The sequence below is a fragment of the Cinclus cinclus genome, chromosome 3 (genome assembly GCF_963662255.1).
Source record: "Cinclus cinclus chromosome 3, bCinCin1.1, whole genome shotgun sequence".
Taxonomy (NCBI): Eukaryota; Metazoa; Chordata; class Aves; order Passeriformes; family Cinclidae; genus Cinclus; species Cinclus cinclus.
In genome coordinates, this window is record NC_085048.1 from 56,067,330 (window position 1) to 56,088,162 (window position 20,833).

Sequence of the window (20,833 nt, forward strand, 5' to 3'; positions counted from 1 at the left end):
AGCTTTAAGAAGATTTTTACTATAAACAACCACCCAATGCACAGAAAAGGTTCAAGAGTTATTTAAAATTCTCAGCTCCACCAACTTCCAACATTTATGCTTTACATACCTATGAAAAATACAGGTTTATGAATTGTTTGGATTAATTTGGGGTGGGGGCAGGTAATTAGAATAAAATTGTCATGTATGTGAAAAGTAACTTCTGCATGGATAGTACATACGTTACCTCTTTCACAGGTTTAAACAAGTCTTTCTTGCAAGCCACAAAGGTCCTCCATTCAAAATAGTGCACACATTCTGTTGCTGTTACAAATTCAGGGGTACCCTATTTAAGTAAGAAAAAATAACACTTTGAAAAATTGACTATTTTTGTTTTACCTCTGCAATATAAACATTAAGAAATTTATTCAAGAGATGAAGAAAAACAATACAGCACATCACAGCACAAGGGCAATACAGTTTCTTAATGGCACTTGTAAACAGCAAGACTGTTATATAACAGCTTTGTTGGGCAACTCAGGAAGATGCAGCATGCCAAATCCTTCATCTGCATATGCACCAATACTCAACATGTGCCAGTCCTAATATGCAGTAACTGTATTCCATCTTTTAGTAGTGCTCACTATGCCAACTGATAATGACAGAAGAACCAGTCATATCTGCTTACTAGAAAGGAAAACACCAACAGAAATGCATATAAATAGGTTAACATAGTGAGGCAATGCATGGTTTATCAGTTCCTTTTTATTCTACAAAAGCAACTGATCAGCAGCCTCTTTTGCTACACAGAAAGAAACATCCCTGACCTTAGCTGCCTATTTTTATAGGTTCATGTTATACACATTTGTATGTATTTCAAGAGGGGGGGGTCCTACTGTGGTTCAGAACTGGATGTTCAACAGAATGTCTCTCAGTGAAAACACAACAATTTTTCACTTTGCCCTCCATCATTTCAGCTAGAAGTAGTTTAGCATACTTAAACTGATTCCCTCTCTCATTTAACCCAGCCATAAAAGGGGATGAAACAAGTTGTTCCAGGCACTATTACAAAATCCTTTTACTATGTCATAAGATGAACAGGTATTAGAACTGAGCTAACCACAAGTCTGAAGATCAGTATGATCTGGTTACAACTGAAGTTGAGCAATAATTTTTAATTTAGTTTAAGGAGTCATCTGTCGAAACAGAACAAGAAGCATTTAAGTCTCTGCTGCACTGGCACTTTGTTTGAATTGGCTGGATTTCCAAGACGGGGTGTGCAATAGCATTGTCAGTGCCAACAGCAGCACCAATAAATACTTGTCCCGGATACACAAATGTGTGAACCGATCACAGACTGTACCAAGCTCTCCTATCTGTTAAGTGTGTGGAGGGTGAAACTACAAAAGCACATTAAAATGAACTGCATGCACACAGGCCCCTAGAAACTTTTTGGGGAGCTCCAATCACACTTCAAACACATTCTCACAAACAGCTATTTCCTCAGAAGCCCAGGTGGCTCTATAAGCACTGTTAGTTCAACAATGTGCAGACCAAGCCTGAGGTTTACTGTTGTCAACTATGCTGCCCCATAGTAGAGCTCAGTCTTTTTCTTCAATACTGTTCTATTATACAGTCATGCCAGGTCCACAGCAGCTAAGTCACAGCCACCAATTAAACAACAGCTTGCACTGTTATGGTACCCTGTACAGTGTTGACTCATTCCTCCATATTAAGCTAATAAAATACTACAGTGCCAACCATGTAAAACATTAAAAACAAAGAAGAGCCCATAACCAGAGCTAAGATTCAGACTAACAATGTTCTACCAGGACTGAGTTTTGAAAGCCACAATAAATCATGACCTTAATTTAACAGTAAAATGTAACTGGCTCTTCTTTAAGCTATAAAGCTCAGTAATCAGGACATCCAAAAGTAGAGCAGGTCTCCTTAAAACCAAGTCAGAACTATTTGTCATTTCCATTGAAGATAACAGTACATTATTTAGACTTACCAGTGTTTTCCCACACATGAAGTTAATATTGCTTTGAATTTGGTGTTCACTGCCTTGCTGCAAACAGTTACGTGTAGTGTTGAGCTCCAAAAGATTTTCAGAAACTTTTTGAAAGTCTAAGTCACCTAGGGTTTAAAAATGAGAAGTGTGGGGAGAAAGGGTGTTATAATACAATACCTTCATAGAAGCTCAACAGACAGGGTCTAGTTTCAAACACTGAGCAGCACAAGACAAACCAGCACACCTGAAGACAGTACAACTGAAGATCTTTGTGGATTTTCTGATTTGGAAGATCAGATCCAAATTAAGATAGCATTTCACATCTCTAATCACACTTCTACTTTCTTAAAGGTTTTTAGCAAACACTTTTTAAAATAAAAGTACAACAGCAGATGTTACTACAAACTAGTCACCTCCTTTAGGAACAAGGAAAGCTGTTACCAACTAGTTTCAATCACAATTCACTACTTCGCCCTACCAGCTTCTATTTATCAGTTTCTCAGCCTTTATATCATTTATAATAATAGCATCAGCACAAGATGGGAGAGAGTCTATCATAGAATGGTTTTGCTTCGAAGGGACCCCTCTGCATTAAGCAGTGACACCTTCAACAAGATCAGCTGCTCAGAGCCCTGTTCAGCCTGACCATGAACATTTACAGGACAGGGCACCTGCAACCTCTCTGGACTTGTTCCAGTGCCTCACACTGTCATCATAAAGAAATGTATTCCTTATATCTAGTCTGAATCTACCCTCCTTTGGTTTAAAATTATTACCTCCTGTCCTATAACTACAGGCCCTGCTAAGTCTATCCTCACTTTCCTTATAAGCCTCCTATAGGCACTTGAATGCTGCAATAAGGTCTCCCTGGAGTCTTCTCTTCCCCAAGCTAACCAACCTCAACTCTCTCACTGTCTTCACAGCAGAAGTGCTCCAGCCCTATGAGCATTCTTGTGACCCTCCTCTGGACCTGCTCCAACACCCTCCATGTCCTTGCTGTGCTGAGGACCCCAAAACTGGATGCAGTAGTCCAGGTGTGGTCTCACCAGAGGGAAAAGAGGGGCAGAATCACCTCCCTCTACCTGCTGGCCACATTGCTTTTGATACAGCTGGCTTTCTGGGCTGCAGGTGCATATTGCTGGCTCTACTTAATCTTTAATCTACTTAATAAAGAACACACTGGTGCCCATGCACTGACACTGTCTGCAGACAAACCCAACTCGGATCCATTGCCTCAGTGCAAATCCCCCACATCTCCCAACCCCTTCAGCACAGCTTGCATGCTGCATGAAGAGTAGGGTCAGTGCTTTGTCACTGCACACTGTTCTCCTCCCCAGCACTTGACATGAAGGAGAAAGGTGGAGCACATTTCAAGCCATGATAAGCACCAGCTCAGGCCACTGAAATGTTCCTGCTCAAGCCTATTTTGGTTAATATTAAACACCAACCGCTTTTAGATCTCACATGCTAACTCCAGCCTGTTCTGCTGTTTTGCTGGGGTTTTTTTGAGAAGTAGATTTTAATTCTGCAACGAGCCTGTTTGATCTCAAGAAAATGCTATAAAGTGTGAGCATGATGAGCTTCCCCCTTTCCATTTTAGTTTGTCTACTCTAGGGAGAAAGCAACTAAAACCTGTAATTATTAGAGATAGCAGCTTCACACCTTTGTTTCATTTTAAAAAACACACTTGTAGAAACTTGGCCCAGCCTGTTACCCAAGGCAAGCAAAACTACCCTGCACACACGTAATACAGCCTAGAGAACAGAAGAGGAGCAGAAGTCAAAAAATTGGGCAAAAGATGTTACATGTGGTTTGTGCCTTTTTTATTTCCTATGTTATTAAAAGGCCATCTTCAAATTCTACATCTTACAGCACTGATGGTAGCCAAAATGCCATGCAGCTCTTAAACCTAAAAGCTACATACTGCTTTGAGAGCAAGAATGCTACTTATCACATGATTGCTTAGAAGAAACTGTCAAGGTGTCCTCTTTTCTTCCACAGACTAGCAGAAGGAAGCCAACACAACTTTCTAGGCAAGAGATGGATATAGTAACAACATGCACATGACTTAAAACCTCTCCAGTTATAAATGTATACAGTTATAAGCCCCCATCTAGCAGGGAACTTATGGCAGCACCATCTGAGGACTTAGTGCTCCATAAGCACTAGCTTCTGTCTATGCTAAAAACAGTACATTGCATTAAAAGCACTTGTGAGCTGATTCCAATATTCTCCGTTAAAGTAATATTCAAGAAAAAACAAGTTCAGACAGTCTGTCTCCTTTACTACAGGCCAACATGCATGTTTCTCTTTCCCTTTGCATGCTTACAATTAGTCTGGGAACTTGCTAGAAGTTTTAGTAAGAGTCTCTTCACTGGCACATACCTCATCATGCCCTTACTCATAGAGCAAGGAATATCAACCCCTCATATCAGCTTCCTTCCAGAGCTGCAACCACTTTTACTGTAGCATCAAGCTACTTCTACAATCATCACTCACATTTCTTCATGACTTCAGAGCTACATTGCTTCCACAAAGCAACACACTACAAATCAGCTAATACTGTTCACAAAAATTAGCACCAAATACTTCACATTACTCAGATACACTAAATCAGTATCAAGTCACTGTCCACAACACCTTCTGCTCATTGACTCCATCTGTTTAACTACTTAGCAGGAAAAAGGCAATCATGGAAGATATCTAATTAGTTGTCCAGAAGAAAGTGGCATTTAGATGGCAGCTATCTTTTCATGTCCTCTCATCCTATAGCAGCTGGACAAAGTGGACATTTTACCATCAGGTTAAAAGACACTTCAAGTAATGCCTCCATTTTCTAGGAGCAGTCTAAATACATTGCACATGAGTCATCAGGTATCATGGTAAGTTAAAAAGTTAAATAACTACCATGTTGTTTCCATCCTCTCTGATGTTCATGAAATAAACATTTGCATACCCTTGAAAACTTCTAGGATTAATCAATAAAAGTGCAGAGGAGAGGCCTTTGGGGTCTCCGTGCAAACCCTGATATGTCACTGACAAACAGTTAAGATGAGCCACAAACCTTCCCTGGGATACAGACTGATTACTGCCACAGAGCATACGGCCTTAACACCCCTCAAAGCTGTGAGCAACAAACAGTCCTACAACTTTAGTTCATCCCTTGCACAGCTGTATTTAAAAAAACAAAATAATTGTTTGCATTGGATTTTTTTTTCTGAAAGAATGGAGAATTTAATAAGCTCATATCTGAAGAAAGCTTACAACTTAACAAATTTAACAGTCGACAAGTTGCCCTTCTTCCCCCAAATAAAAGTCCTTCATCTGCCCACAGCTTTGGCATACAGGTAACCTCATGTCATCTGGATTGCTTGAAGATAAGTATGTGGTTTAGCTGGTTTAGGTAACTGAGAGTCTACACCTCTCTAGACCTGGATCAGAGAGATTCCTTTTCTCTCACTAAGAGTGTTTTATTATTACTATTATTATATTTTAACAAACAAGCTTGATAACCCATTAGCATGATCTAAACCCAGTGCAATGGTGATGAAGCTCCAAGGCATTTAGAGGCATGAGCAAGAACAAAACTTCGACAATTTGACCAAGAGAACAAAGTAAAATTCAATGACAATGTTAACTGCTCATCTTGATTTCTCACTTTATTGCAGGGTAGTTAAAAACATATCCCACTTGAACAAGATTCATGGCTTAACCTTCGAAAGCCATTTCAAACTGCCTCGGCAAGACCACAGTACATCTGTTGCTAAATCCTCTTCCACCCAGTAGCACTGAGGCACTCAGGAACTCAAGGTTTGCATACAGAGGAATATTTAATACTGCTCAGTCATCACCCAGCTCTGTTCTCCCTTCCTCCACAAGAAGTGTGGAACAAAACCTACACAAGCCTTAGTTCTGACACTTCCCTGGGGAGAACAAACTTCCTCAATCTCATTCTACCTGCCACATTCCAGTCTCATCCAAAGCAGCATGTTAAAACAGACGTTCAGATGCTGCTTTCTTTTCTTATCCACAGGCAACTGAGGCCTCAACGGCATACGAGCTGAGACCCCCATTATCAGGAAATAAAAATGTGTTTCATTCTTGAAATGTACAAGAATAACAGCATCAAGTGCTCTAACATGCCATACTTCTCAGAGAAGATGCTACACTACATGCAGTTGCAGTTTGAATCCAAATGCAATCTAACCAGTCATCCCAGAGCACTCTGGAGCCCGAATATACCTTTATTCATGCACTCAGTGATTCTGTAAGCCTGAGTCCCAATATTAACAGTTGCTTGAAAAGCACCGACTGACCACAGGCTAAAACCAAAGTATCTCTATTGTTAATAGAGAGGTGTGGGGAGAATGGAAGCTGACTAGCTGCTGTGCACTGGCATACAGATGAGAAACACCTTCCTCCTCACCATATTCTGGCAGTTCAAGCTCAAGCAATTCAATGAAGACTCATAGCTTCTTTTAAGAGCTGTCTGCCAAGGGCTGGCAAGATTGGCAAGCTCATTAAATCAGATTTCTGATCTGCAGATACCATGAAGCAGTCTGAAGAGATACTGCTCTTCAGAACATTACTACTTTATTCTATTAGAAGTTTCAGTCAACTAAGAAAAAGCCTCTTGCTTCATTAGCCAAAACACCAAACTAACCTTGAAAGTGACAAATATCCATGAAAATAAATAACATGAACTCATGAAAAAATACTGTTCAGAACACACGGTGCTTGCTTCTGACTGATGAAATCATGTGTATGTGTATAGGAATATGCCAGTTTCATATTTAGATCAGCATGCACAAGTCTGCCTCTCCTCAGAATACCAAGGACATCTGTGAACTACTGAAGCCACCAGCAGATTTGACAAGTGCAGCCACAACCAGAAAACTGCACAGAATTAACTTCCTGTGTGGAACAACTTGAAGACAACACCCCAGACACTTAGCAATACTCCCAATATTGCATTACAGAGAGTAACCTGCCTCTGAACAAAGACCTGATATTACATCAAGCTGGGCTGAGGATACTTTAGAGCAGTAACTCAATCTCTATCCTTGTTCAGTATTTACAAATTTGTGCACACCAGTATCCTGCCACAGGCAGATGCACTTATTCTACCAGAGGTAGCCTCGCACACTTTCACGCTAGATTACAGTTAACTAGAGCATAAGATACATTTCACTGTCTTATGAAGTCATTATCTACAATCTGATCGTGTTTTACCAAGTTTTCCTAGCAAATATGCAACAAAACAAAGTTTTACACAATTCCAAAATGGGAGGAGGGGGGAGAATATTTGCTAACACATCAAACTTTAAAATAGCTTTAAGACCATCCATTAACATGGCACTGAACTACCTACAAGACACTTGTTTACTTACCTACAGACCGATGGGTGTTGTTCTTGATGTCATATGCACAGACTGCACTTGTCCTTCCACATTCTTCAACACCAGAACAGAAATTTATTTTATAAAGCACCTCTTTGTCTGCATCAATTGCTTCCCAAGTGTAACTGAAAAGATAAAAATGCCTGTCAGTTGGTATTCAATTTGTCTGAATTGCCTATCATCTAGATACCAGCCCCTGAAATAACCAACTCTAAGGCTAAAGGCAGCACTAACTTAAATTCCTATTCATGTTCTATATTTGTAAGTAGCAGAAATAATTGCTATTTTGTTGGGACTAAGAGCAAAACAGATTTAACAACTTGTGGAATGCAATATCGAGTCCGTTTTTCCCTTTCTGGAACATCCAATTATCTATTCTTTCACATCAAACCTCTGTGAAGGCCACCCTGACTAAGGATATGTTATCCTTGACAGCCTGATAAATGTCTCAGATGTCTTTGGCAGGCTGGACGCTACTGCACCTTAGTGTTCTGCCCAACAACAGTGGCAAAAGTGCTAAATCTAAGCAGAATAGAGCAGTAGAGCCACACAGCTTCAGGGTCAAAATTGGAGTTGAGAGTCTTACAGTACTCACACCAAAAGATGCTAAGAATAACTATCAGGGCCTAGCTGCACCTTTAGGCATTATATGTATGTCAAAAGCTGGAAACTAAGCAGAGCTATCCTCAAGACACCAAGTGAAAGATCACATTACCTAGCTACCAGCATATCAGAAAGCCAGCTGTCTAAAATCTGGAAAAGGAATACAAAGGTCAGGTTAAATATAACTGGGAATAAATCTGAATAATAGCAGGAAAAAAAATCAAATGCAGCACAGCTCAGAGGCAGAGCAAGGATTCCTTCCCCTCACAGCAGTCAGTATGACTGCAGTAAAATTGGTCACTCGCATGACACAGCACTGCTCAGTTTTGAGGCAGGCCCAGGTCACCTAGTTTAGAGCCAGGAGCTCTTTAGACAGCCTGGCTTACTATCAGGGTACTTTGGCCAAGCTCTGCTAAAAAATCACAACTCAGTACATGTTTGCTGTCACCTTGGCTCAGCTTCCCCTCTTATGGCACTGGCAGCAGCCTGCATCTTCTGTACACTTGATTTTTTGCAACATAACGGATTCCCCAGCTTCCTTTCTATTCCAAGTAGAAACTTCAGTAGGATTAATACAGACTCGTTCATCAACACATCAGAAAACTGAGGACACCACAGTGACTTGTTAGGCATTGCTCTTATTTAGAACTCACAAAAAATTTAGTGCACCTATCTGACCCACAGAAGCATTTGTCTTAATGTACAAATCTCAGCTGATAAGAAGCTTCACCCAACAGGTTTGTTTGCCTTAATCTCCAGGTCATATGTGTTGCACCACTCAGCATTATCATACTCCAGATGCCCCCAGGAGGGGAAACTATTCCTGCTCTGCTCTGAACTCCAGTCCTTGGATAAGAAAGGGGCAACAACAGTTCAGGTATTTAAATTTTAAATCCTCTGAGAATTCCTCTCAAACCCAGTGCATCCCATACCTAATCAAAGAGCCAGCATTAAGATATCACATACTTTTCCATTTTAATTACTGACTATGGGCTTCTTGAATTCCCTGTACTACAGCAGCCATGTTCATTTCAGACTGCGAATGGCTGCAACAATTTAGGGACAAACACAAGAGCATTCTCCGTGAACTGAAAACACAAAAAAAAATATTTGAGGCTTTCTATCCTAATATAAGAGTCAAAAATAACTTGCCAGGTATTGAGTCATACCCAGAACACCAATAAAAGTATATATTCATGGACTGTGCCTCAATCCTAGACAAATAATTGCCATTATTCTTTCCCCATAAGCAGACAGACCTGACCTTTTACAATCATACTGATTAGTTCTCTCAGCTAGTCTGTTTCACTTCTGAAATGGATAAAGGCAATACCGATGCAGGAGGATGATGAGAATTTAGCTACAGTACAGAATAACAAAAGTTCAGCAATGAAATAATGCTTCTCAACACACACACACAAAAAAAAATTGAACCTGACTATCTTCAAGGGCTCTGAAAATAGCAAGAGATTAAAACCAAAGCTCGTTTTTATATCCAGGAGAAAATGCATTTCAATCCAAACCAAAATTCTTCACACTGAAGCCCCAGAAAGTTAGCATTCTCAAACTGAGAACTGAAAATTTCTCAAGGGTTCCAGTACTCTTTTCTTTTGTCTTTTTTTACTTGTTTTGGAAGACGACAAAAAGGTAACACAATACTATGGTACAAAGTTTTAGATCAAGCTGGGGTGTTCTTCAGTGCGTTGTTGGTCTGTAACCTTGCAAGTTAAAATCTGTTTGTGAATGGAACAAGAATTTACACAACACAATTATCACTCAGAGATTAAGGTTTTGCTTTCCTAGTTCTCTGTTATGAAATAGAGGAAATCAGCATCTTCAAGTCAGTTCACCCGCAGGCCAGAAGCAAAAGAGAAACAAGATGAGCAGCTTATAGAACAGAAGCAAAGGAGCAACTGAAGCCAGACCTTCCCTCTGCCCTGTCACAGGCCCCTGGACAAGGAAGGTTGAGGGATCCTGTCTGCACAAAAGAAATACTAAATCCAATGATCAACCACGTTCCAAACCACAACTTCAGGGGCACACTGAAGTGAAAATGGAAAGTGAAGTGAGTATGGAAAAATATATAGTATTTTTCATAGTAGAAAAATCAGCAGTTTCAGAATAGCATTACTTTCATGGAGTTAGAGACTTCTATTTTCTTTTAATGTGTGGGAGGAGCAAGGTGGGATGTATTCATAGTAACAGCAGCCTGGATGTAGCCTTCGCAGCTGCTCTGAGAGAGATGCAAAGTACTTTCACAGTAAAAAGCAAGAATTATATCTCACACAAGTAAGACTCCTGGCATTAAATCAGTACCTGGGAATAGTTTCAAGTTGCATGTGCTCTACTTTCCAGTAAGATACAAGCTGACCTCTCAACTGCAATCCATAATGGAAACCATCTGTTGGCAATCACATTGCCCATCCTGACCATGTATGTCAAATGGGACAGCTTGCTCAGCACTCACCTCTACCAGTGGTGATGCCTGATGTAATCACCTCTTTGCCAGGGCCAGACAAAGTTATCTTGTTTGAAGGGCTTAAGCTATCCTGCTTCAATGTGGTTGAGCTAGTACAGGGAGCTGTTATATGAGCACCTTTAAAAAGCAACAGCCATGATGATGGGGTGGGGTGTGACGCATCCTCTGACCCAAGGGGCTCAGTACAGATGCTACCTCACAGATTAAACCAATTCAAACAGCCATTTCTGGAGCAGTTCAAGGCCAGGGCTCAAACATGCTGTCTGCCCTGAATAAAACTGTCAAACAGTTATTTTTGCTGAAACCACAACATGATGCTTGTTTTCTGATAAAGCCAACTGTGAACTACCCCACAATTAAAGGGATGAAATATATACCCAAGTCAATCCCCCCAGGGCAAGCTCTCCTTTCTCCTGCCAGTGCTACTCACCCAAGCGCCTGACACAAGCTGGGTCCAGGGACTGTCCTGGCTCAAAATTAACTCAGCAAAAACAACAGGTGCATATGTATGTGTGTGGAGGGGGACTGAGCCAGGCCAGTTCCCTGTCTGGCTCACGGTGGTTTCTGGCCATACATCAGCAGTGGGAGGCACTGAAGGAGGCAGGGCAAGCTCAGACCACTACCAAAAGCACTTGTGCAAGCAAGGTCCAAACAAGTTAGTGGTAATAACCTTGCCTGCAGGTCAACCTTTCCAGCTATCTAGCATTGTTTTTGAGAAGCAATCACATGAAAAAGAAAATTAATCTACTTTTCAGCAAGCAGCAACATCAAATGAGAGCTCTGCTTTTTTTTAACCAATCAAAGAAGCAATATTAAAAAAATAACATGAGGAAGGAAAAAGCAAGCCTAGTTAACTTTGTGATGAGAAGCTGAGGCACTGAAGTGAAGTAAGGTGCAAAAGGCTAACTCCTGTCACAGCAAGTGCATCCCAACGCCAGAGCCACTTTGAGGTCTGAGCACTAGGGAACCACTTCAAATCAGCAGAGCACCAGAGAGACTACTGCCACCAATCTCCAGCAATAGTTCAAGCTTTTTGGTTCTCAAACCATTACCCGAGGGATGAATGCTGGGAGGAACAGTGCACCCTGCTCCAAACAGCTGTAAAACACAGTCACAAAGAATCATGTGTTTCCTCTCTGGGGAATGCACTGAAATAACTCATTTTGCTTAGGGGGTGTTATACAGACAACCTGGCAGAGAGACAAGGCAACCTACAACCACAGAGTTGAAAAGCAGGTCCACACGTGATTATGCATCTGCACGAGTTTCTGCCCAGATGCTTCTCAGCTATCAGAACATAGCAGAGATTAAACGAGTATCCAAACCTCTTTACCAGCAGTTTCAACCACCACAATCTCAGGCAGACAAGATCAGGAACAATTTCCAGGATGGCCACTGTAAATTTGAAGCTTGCAGCTTCAGTTGCCACAGAAATCACTATTAGATGCGACTACCACCTGCACACGAATGTGTATGGTAAATAAATCTCTATGTCAAAGCAAGCTCTCCTTATAGAAAATGAATGCTTGAATGGCACAAAGTCAGCCATCACTATGTCTCAAAAGCTTTTTAATTCATCCCTACCTATGCTTAATTCTGCTCTAGCTCACTCATCCCCTTTTCCAGCTACCACACACACTGTGTATCTTCAGGCAAGTTTTCTTGCGTGTGCATAATGCATTACAGCCTTACAGCTACACCACAAGCTCTTCTGCTTTTTGCACCCAGAAGAGATTTGGTCTTTCATGCTGCACTCCAAGCCACAGCTACTACAGCATTTTACAGAATGCTTAAGAAAAGGGGTAATAATCTGAAGTTTAAGTACACAAGAGCTATAGGAGGTGGCTCATATACTGAGAAACCACATTCAGACATTACAATAGCAGCTTCCCAGGCACGTGAAACAACCATTCATATCGTTATATAAGCCCAGTAATACCTTATTTATAACATCTCCCACTTAAACATTTCAAAGCGATTAATAGAGCTGCATGAGTGCACCCAAAGGTCACCTCTCTGTACTCAGCATGTGCTTCTTTACCAAGGCCAGGCAGAATGCTTGGGGTTTCAAGGGTTTCGAGAAGCACAGATGAGCCCAGCTGTGGTTTCACAACAAAAGCTGAAAAGACAGCGTTTTGAATGAACAGAAGTGTAGGTACAGTCAGCTGTAGGAGCTGTGTTATTAAAAACTATGCATTTAATATAAAATAGAATTGAGTTACAACCTCAAAATTTGTGTAATAGCAATCCTGCATTGTACAGCAGTTTGAGATTCCCTTATATCCACAATCTAAAAATCACTGAAGTTATGCATCAGCTCCTATCCTTGCAAGGGGGCAAAAACATTACCAGTCATTAAATCACCTCTCATCCAGTACAGATTCTCAGGCAAAACAGCCCATAGAGGAGGCAGATTGTATTTGCTGCTCTACCATCACACTCAAAACATATTCTGCATTTTTTTTTAGAAAGGAAGGAAAGTTACACAGCAACTTTTGTAGTGTTACGTGGAAAAGTGAACCCAACCTGCCAAGATTTTTTTTTTTAAGTAGATGGACTTAAATAACACGTCACAAAATTAATTCCAGAATTTTTCCTGCACTGTAACATGAGAGATACAAGGGGAAGAAGAAAAACAGAGAGACCAAACTGGCCAGTAACTTCCTATATCCAACTAGTTCCCTGTATTCTTTCCCAGGTACTCATACTGCAGCATTTCTGGAGGAACCTCTACACAGAAGATAAAAAAAGAATTCCAACTGCAGGTCACATGACAGCCACAGTCAGCTGTTGGAGCACACAAGAACAAAGGAGAAAGCATAACAAAATCAGTGACTGAAGCCATGCCATTAAACAAAGTTTCAGAAAATGAAAGACCTTCTTCTTCTTCTTCTTCCCCCAGACCATCCAAGCATACCAGCAGTAAGGCTACACAAAACAAACAATGAAAACCTCCAGCTCAAGTTTAAGTAGCCTCATGCCACAGTTATTGCGTAAAACAGCTCTGACACCTTTCCTCCTCCCCGCAAAACAGCTTTTCTACTCTTACTTAAAGGAGAGCCAGTGCCTCTTCTAATCCCCAGCAATTTCCTTCTTTGCCCACCTTTTGATATTTATGCACCAGACACAATAGCTGCTGCAGTTTCACCAGCCCTATTACAGCACACAAAACACAGGAGCTGTAAAACAAATAAAAACCTTGTTTTAAGCCAGTACAAAAATAGGTTGGTCAGGGACTTGTCCTGCACATCAACATTGTAATTTTTGGCTGAGAAATCCACTAGTAATGTGCTTGCATTGTCTGCATCATTACTCACTTGGTAAAGTTTTTCAGCAACTGTACCAAGAAGAAACTTCACCACTGAACTCTGTGGGGACTTCCTACCTATCAGGCCACAAGTTCTTAATTTTTCTTTCACCCATTATGGATTACTGGACCTAAGTCCTACAAAGCAGTTTTTTCCCCACCATAGCACAGCAGCAGGTGGGGAATACATGTTTTTGAAGCAGTCCATCTTAAAAGGAAACCTGCTGATTATGCTATCTATGTGCAAATTTGTTTTCATGTGCCAGTAACAAAATGAAACCAGCCTAAGTAATTTGCATCCAAAATGAGACTGCACTCCTCTCCACAGCACTCTCAGATATTTCTCTAGTCACAGACACACAACAAAGCCAAGACAGACGTTGACATGGCTTCACAATACTCTCAGAGTAGGAACTGCTTGACAGACAAATCATTTAGGGTGAGGGGGTTTTTTTAATAAAAGAAAGAGAAAGAAAGAAAAAAACCACCACCATCAAAAATCACTCGTCAGAGTAGCTAAATTCTGTCCAGAAGCTAGAGTTTCTCATTTCTGTCTCAATTCTGCAATTAGGATGGTCATCTGACAAAACCACAGAACCAATTTTTGCCACCCGTATGGGTTATTCTTGCAAGTCAACCAACTTTTTTTCCCCGTTTTCATCATTTGACAATATCATATCCCCAGCCCATTCCCTCCAGCGATCCAACCTCTGCCCTTAGTGCAACAATCACTCTGCTACACTGGTGCCTTCGCAGTGACATTGACTGAAATAATGTCTTCTTGTATGCATCCTGCATATTCTAGCTAAACAATTAAGAAATTAAGACTGGCAAGGTATTGGTGCTAGATTAAATTCACGGCTGAAATTGGAATAGAAAAACGTCAAGACATGAATAACGGTGACATCTCCACGTGCTAAGTTTCCCAAAGCTTTCTTAATTCACCTGCAAGTAACCGAATAGCACATGGTGATGTCCTTAGCAAGAAGCCAACTCTCAAGTGACACCCCTTCCAAACTAACAATACTTTTGTATTTCTCAGACTAGACCGACCACAGGCGAATTGCACAGAGCAAGTCTCGCCATCCTCTCACCCGCAGATTTCCTGTATCTGCGGAGATCCACGCAGAGAGGCCCCGGAGGACACCGGCCCCTCAGCCGCCCCTCCGAGCTCCCAGCCCTTCTGCGCGTTCGCCGTGGACCAGCCTCGGCCTCACGCCCGGGAACACGGCCGCCGCTTCCCCCAGACATCCCCGGCCTGACCCTTCCAATAGCCCGGGCGGCCGGGACCGCGCTGCCGAATCCCGGTGCCGCGCTCCCCCGGAGGCAGGAGCGGCACGGGCACCAAGAGACACCCTCCCTCCCCGCGCCCCCCCGGCACAGCCCTTCTCCAGCCGCCCCATCGCATTCCAGCGGCCGCCCACCCGCACAGGTCCTGGTAAGAGTCGGGGAGCGCCGCGGCGGCCGCCCCGGAGAGCGGGAACAGCGCCAGGAGGGCGCCGAGGAGCAGCGAGGCCATGGGCGCCATGGGCCGGGCTGCCCCAGGACGTCAGGCGGCGCCGGCGGCGTGTCATGTGACCGCCGCGCGCCCCGCCCCGTCATGTGACCGCCGCCATGTGCGGACACGGCACTCACGTGACGCGCCCTCCCTTTCCCCCAGAGGCCGACCCACCTCCCCCTGCGGCCTGGGCCCCGACACCGCCGGGCCCCGACACCGCCACCCGCGGCACCCCTGTCCTCAGGGGTGTACCCTGTGCCACATGCCCGGCCGGCTGAAGTGCGCGGGGTTGGGCCCGTGGGGCGCACTGCTGGTGGGTGGGAGCGTCCCGGAGTGCGTCCTGCGGAGGGCAACGAAGTTTAAGGCACCGGAGCGACTCTTAACAAGGACAGGTTGAGGGAGCTGGGCCTGGAGAAGAGACCTCGTTCAATGTCCATAAGTATCTTAAGGGGGAATGCCTAGAGGATGTTTCCAGGCTCTCCTTGATGGAACCAAGCAATAGGGAAGAGACAACGGGCAGAAACTGATGCGCAGGAAGTTCCAGCTGAACACGAGGAAGGGCTTTGCAGTGCGGGTGACCGCTCACTGAAACAGATTGTCCCGAGAGGTTATGCGTCTCCTTCACTGGAGATACTCAAGATCCATCTGGACACAAACCTGTGCCAAGTGCTGTGGGACCACCCTGCTTGAGCAGGGAGGTCAGAGCAGATGACCAGCTGTGGTCCTTTCTGACCCAAACCATTCTGTGATTCTGTGGCTTGGTGGTCAAGTCAAAGAAATGCTGTTTGGAAAACTTTAAATGGGGTTTTAAATAAATTATTTGAAATATGAAGAAAAATCTTGTGAACAATCAGGAAACTAAACCCATTAGGGACCAGGAACTGAGGAGGCCATGCCAGTGGTGTGGTTGGTTGTCTTGCTGCAAGAATAATTACTGTGGCAGGGAAGGTGGTGTGGTGTAGAAATTACCCCCATTTCAAACAGAGGGCAGGAAGGGAGGCTTGCACAAGGCAGTAACCTTGTCAGCAGGAAGTGGAACTGTCCTGTCTTCACTGCCTCTCTCCTGGCCTATAGAGAAAAGCAATCCAGCCTGGAGCTTGCATAATTTTTTTCCAAGATTTAGCAAATTTTAACTGCAACATAAAAGAGGTAATTAATTAGCAGTAAATTTCTGTGAAAGTGGAGTTAAGAAGAAAACCACCTTTGGGACTGGTAAGAGGCATAAGGGTGGGAGAGTGAAAGAAAACTAAAAATTGCACTCGTTAAACAGACACCTGTCTTGTGTGAAGAAATCCTGTTCTCTAATTATGAATGCTTTCCAAAAGCCATTTGAAAAAAAAAAAAGGCCTACAGCTGAAATAGTTTTTCTTGCCCCATTCCCTAGCATCCATGAGAATGAGACAGCACTGAAAATCTGCCTCTCTGTCACTTCAGCCTGATTCCAGGCTGCTGTGATCTCCTTTTCCTCTCTTTTTCTCTCAGGTACAACCCACCTTTATGGTAGCATTAGTTCTGCAGCAGGGCAGTCAGCTGGTTAAGATGTTGCTCTGACTGAAAGCTGACATACTATTTATTCTGATTGCTTTGTGCAAGCCTGCAGCTGTACCTGTCACCTGACTTACTTGGCTCACTGCACATCTGCACAAGCACTACCAACAGCTCCAGAAGGGGGAGAGGAACTTCAGATAAAAGAATTAATAAAAGGGACTGAGTAAATGCTATTGTCCTCTACAGTTTTCTACTACAATATAATGGATTATTGTCAATTCTTTATCTTTTGTTTTAACGTTCAGTGGATTTCTGAAAGTTTCAGGTGTTTACCCAAGAATCCCTCTTGTCTGCTTTTAAGACTCCAGCCTGTATAGGTTAAAGAGAAGCTTGATGGTACCAACTCAAAGGCTCAAAAAGACAAAAGCAGTTGACAAAAAGAATACCACGTCAGTTATTTCTGTGGTTATGTTTGTTAAACTGCTGCTCTGCTGGCGGGACTCGCATCACTCACTTTACACAGAGCAGTGCAAATAGAAAGACTTGGTGGAAATCCTGTCTCTGCTTTCCAACTTGAATTAAAAATGTATCAGCCAGGAAATTCACTGCAGACAGCAGAGCAGGCAGACATTCTGTAGCTGCTGATCTTATTAGCTACCCAGGTTTCTGCAAATACTGAAATTTTCTTTGTGTAGATTTAAGTGCCTGAGTGACTCCACTGAAGACAACATGACAGCTCACCTTGGTAACATTACCAATACATATAAATATTGCAGTGTCAGGGCCTGGCAGTGCAGAAACAGTTCATTTCAGTTATCTGGTACGAGCTAACTCCAAGCTGTTTACTGACAAAAGAACAAAGAAGTTTAGAGTGGCATTCTTCACTGTTTGTACTGCTATGAATGCTTAGGCCTCTGTATTTGCACAAGGCTTCAGAGCAGTTTCTTTACATACAGAGAAAAGTATGTGAACAGCTGTCTAGCAAGAAGGAAAGAAATTGAAATAACTGGGGGAAAAATCCCAGTTAGAAAGAAAAAGGAACAAACCAGAATTTATCCTTTCATTTGCCTTGCTAATACATAAGCATCAAGATAGCAATGAGCCAATATTGCAACACAGCAAGGGTGCTGCAGAAATACTGAAATACATAACGTAAGTGCAAATACCTTTAAAATAAAATGAAGTAAAAGTTTGCAAATTCCAATCATGTAACTGTTTGCATTTACTGCCTATTTTCCTTAACCTTTATAGTCTCGTGCATGCAGCAGTTCTCTCAAGATTCATGGATTTTCTGTCATGTTTAAAACTACCTACATGCAATAGAAATGTGCCAGTCATTTTTGTATCCTAAACTATGTTATGCAAATAGCCCATAGGAATATGTCATTCTGAGTATCATTTGTAAATAATAACATAAATATTTACCTCACATGCTTAATCATACTGGCATTTAAGCTAACCATGTACCACAGCAGAGTGTTAAAATATTCTGAAATTATATAATTGTCTTAATCTTACCTTTTCCTTTCCCTTAGGAGAAGTTCAGCACGTTGGCTGCTAGTTATGTGGAGTAAATCCCAGTACACCTGAAAGTCATGCTGTGATTTCCATGTTATGGATGATTTTCAGTAGGCACAATGTCATGAATAAGTGATGGATACACAAGTCCTCCAGGATTCTTCTTGTCATCTTGCCAGGTGTCAAATGTTGCACCATTTCTTGTTCTTCTGACTTACAGTCTTGCTTCATATGGCCACCATCAGCTGTGCAGGTCAGGCTGGCTAAGAGGCAGCTCACTTTTGCTGTTACTGTCTCAGTTCCCTTTAACACTCACATCTGATCTCTATTATTTTCAATAATAAAAACAAAAAAAAATTTCAGCATCCAGAACTGTTTTTACATTTGATTGTGGGAAATTCCTTCTCCAATGAGGTCTGGACAGTTTATCTGTCTGTAAACTACATTATGTTAAAGTAATTTTATACTTCATGGAAACTTCATAAGGCTTTTCCATGGAGCTGGGCAGTTTTTCAGAAGGCACAGATGTGCCACTCACTGGGTAGTTTCCCTTTCTTTCCTCTTCTCTTGCTTGCTATACTATACTCCGGTCTTCCTAATATTGCTCCCATTGCCATTACTTCTGAATGCTCTTCATTATTTTTGCTGCTTGTTCAGTCTTTCATTTTTTCTCTAATGCTTTCTACTTCTTTCTGTTCTACATCTACTGTCCTTAGCATTTTTAAAGGCAAGTTCTTGATAAGAGCTACCTTCTGATTTGTTGTGATGAGTTATCCTGGTTTATAACAATTCCTGTTGAGGAAAACAGTCCCTGATGACCTTGTTTTGCATACTAAGGTTTAGGCTTCCCAGTGCAGTTAGGGAGATAATGACATTTCCTAATCTAGATGGTACTGTTCAATGATACTGTGAAAGAACATCAACTTTGTCTGAACACTTTGACTTTATGCAAAATCTTTGTCTTGTTGGGAAGATCCTTACATGCTGTGCTCAGTGTTTCCACTATTTGTACTGTGGCTTAGAAGGTTGGTGTTGATAATATAGAGATGTTTTGGTTATTGCTGAGCAGGGCTTACACAGCATCAAGGTCTTTTCTGCCTCTCGCCCCCTGCCACCACCGAGAGGGCTGGGGGTGCACGAGGCATTGGGAGGGGACACAGCCGGGACAGTCAAGTCCAACTGACCACAGGGATATCCCACACCATACTGCATCATTCTCATATGCAGAGCTGGGGGAAGAAGGGGGAAGGGGGGGATTTTTGGGGGAACAGTGTTTGTCTTCCCAAGTCACTTTTGCACATGATCAAGCTCAGCTTTTCTGGAGATGGCTGAACACCTGCCTGTCTATGGGCAGCAGTGAATGAATGCCTTGTTCGCTTTGTTTGTGGCCTGGCTTATGCTTTCCCTATTAGATTGTCTTTATCCCAACCTTTCACACTTTTACCCTTCCAGTTCTGTCCTTCATCCCCCTGGAGGGGAGTGAGCAAGCAGCTCATGTGGCTTGGTTGCCAGCTGGGTCTAAACCACAACACTAACCTAGAGTAGCTGAAAATAGCTGTGGATCCTTGGCTAGAAGAAGTGCAAGCTGGTACAAGATATGTGAAGACCACTTTTTTACAATGTCAAAAACCTGCAGATATCTTGTGTTGAGCTGAAGTGAAAAAAAATGAATCATCTGGAAGTCTTACTGCTCCATCATATTGTATTTTTATTGTAAGACAATGGGCAGCATTTCTTTTTCTAATTCAGTAGTTTTTTCACCTAATTCAGTAGTGTTATGTAAGGAAATACACTGGCATCTGTTCCTTCTTGATTGTTACAACGTAGCTGATAAACTTCTGGTTTGCTGTATTTTTCCGGGTTCTTGGTAATGGGAAATTGCAAAGAAAAAGAGATTCTTGCTTCCCATGTAGCCAAAGGGCACTAAAATCAAAATGCTGTTTTCAGCATCACACTTAAAAATCAACGAACTTCATACACAGCAGAGAAATTACCAAATTGGTTTTGTTTAAATCATCAAGGCTCAACCTACTTTTTTTCTTTCTAGTTCTCTCAGGGGAAAAATAACTGAGCAAGAAATTTCTTGCATAATGCACTATTTATGGAGGACTAAAATATGTGGTATATTTTATTCAGGTGATTCTTCAACCCCCTGCCTTGCTAGAATTTATTGATAAATTCTGATGATACATTTATATATTCTGTCCATGCATATATATTTGTTTTTATAGCCACATTCATAAATAGGTTTAGGCCAGTATTAAACTTCTTCTAGACATGCATTTTATTTCCATTACATTTGTCTGTAAAACATTTGAAGATATCTGAAGTAGAAGAAAGACATTTACATATTAACTTACTTAGAAGAAAAGTAACAATCTGGGTTTTTTTGAATAATAGATACCACATCACTGTGGATGTTCTATATTCACAAGTTGTTGAAGGAGATAGGGTAGAGAAATGTAAGTATCATTGTATGCATGAAGGTCCAGGTAAGACATTACAGTATTGAATAAACAGTTCAATTAGAGATTCACATTAGATCATA

The 20,833-nt window shown here is 42.0% G+C and overlaps 1 protein-coding gene across 1 annotated transcript in view; it reads right to left on the reverse strand.

Moving 5' to 3' along the window:
* Positions 1-15,309, reverse strand: part of IGF2R (insulin like growth factor 2 receptor) — a 58,099-nt gene extending 42,790 nt beyond the window's left edge. Inside the window, exons 1-4 of the mRNA XM_062490001.1 lie at positions 15,206-15,309; positions 7,384-7,517; positions 1,994-2,118; positions 227-325 (exon numbers count right to left, since the gene is read on the reverse strand). Of these exons, the coding sequence (XP_062345985.1) occupies positions 227-325; positions 1,994-2,118; positions 7,384-7,517; positions 15,206-15,309 (462 nt within the window). The remainder of the gene's footprint in view (positions 1-226; positions 326-1,993; positions 2,119-7,383; positions 7,518-15,205) is intronic.
* Between the last annotated feature and the right edge of the window lie 5,524 nt (positions 15,310-20,833).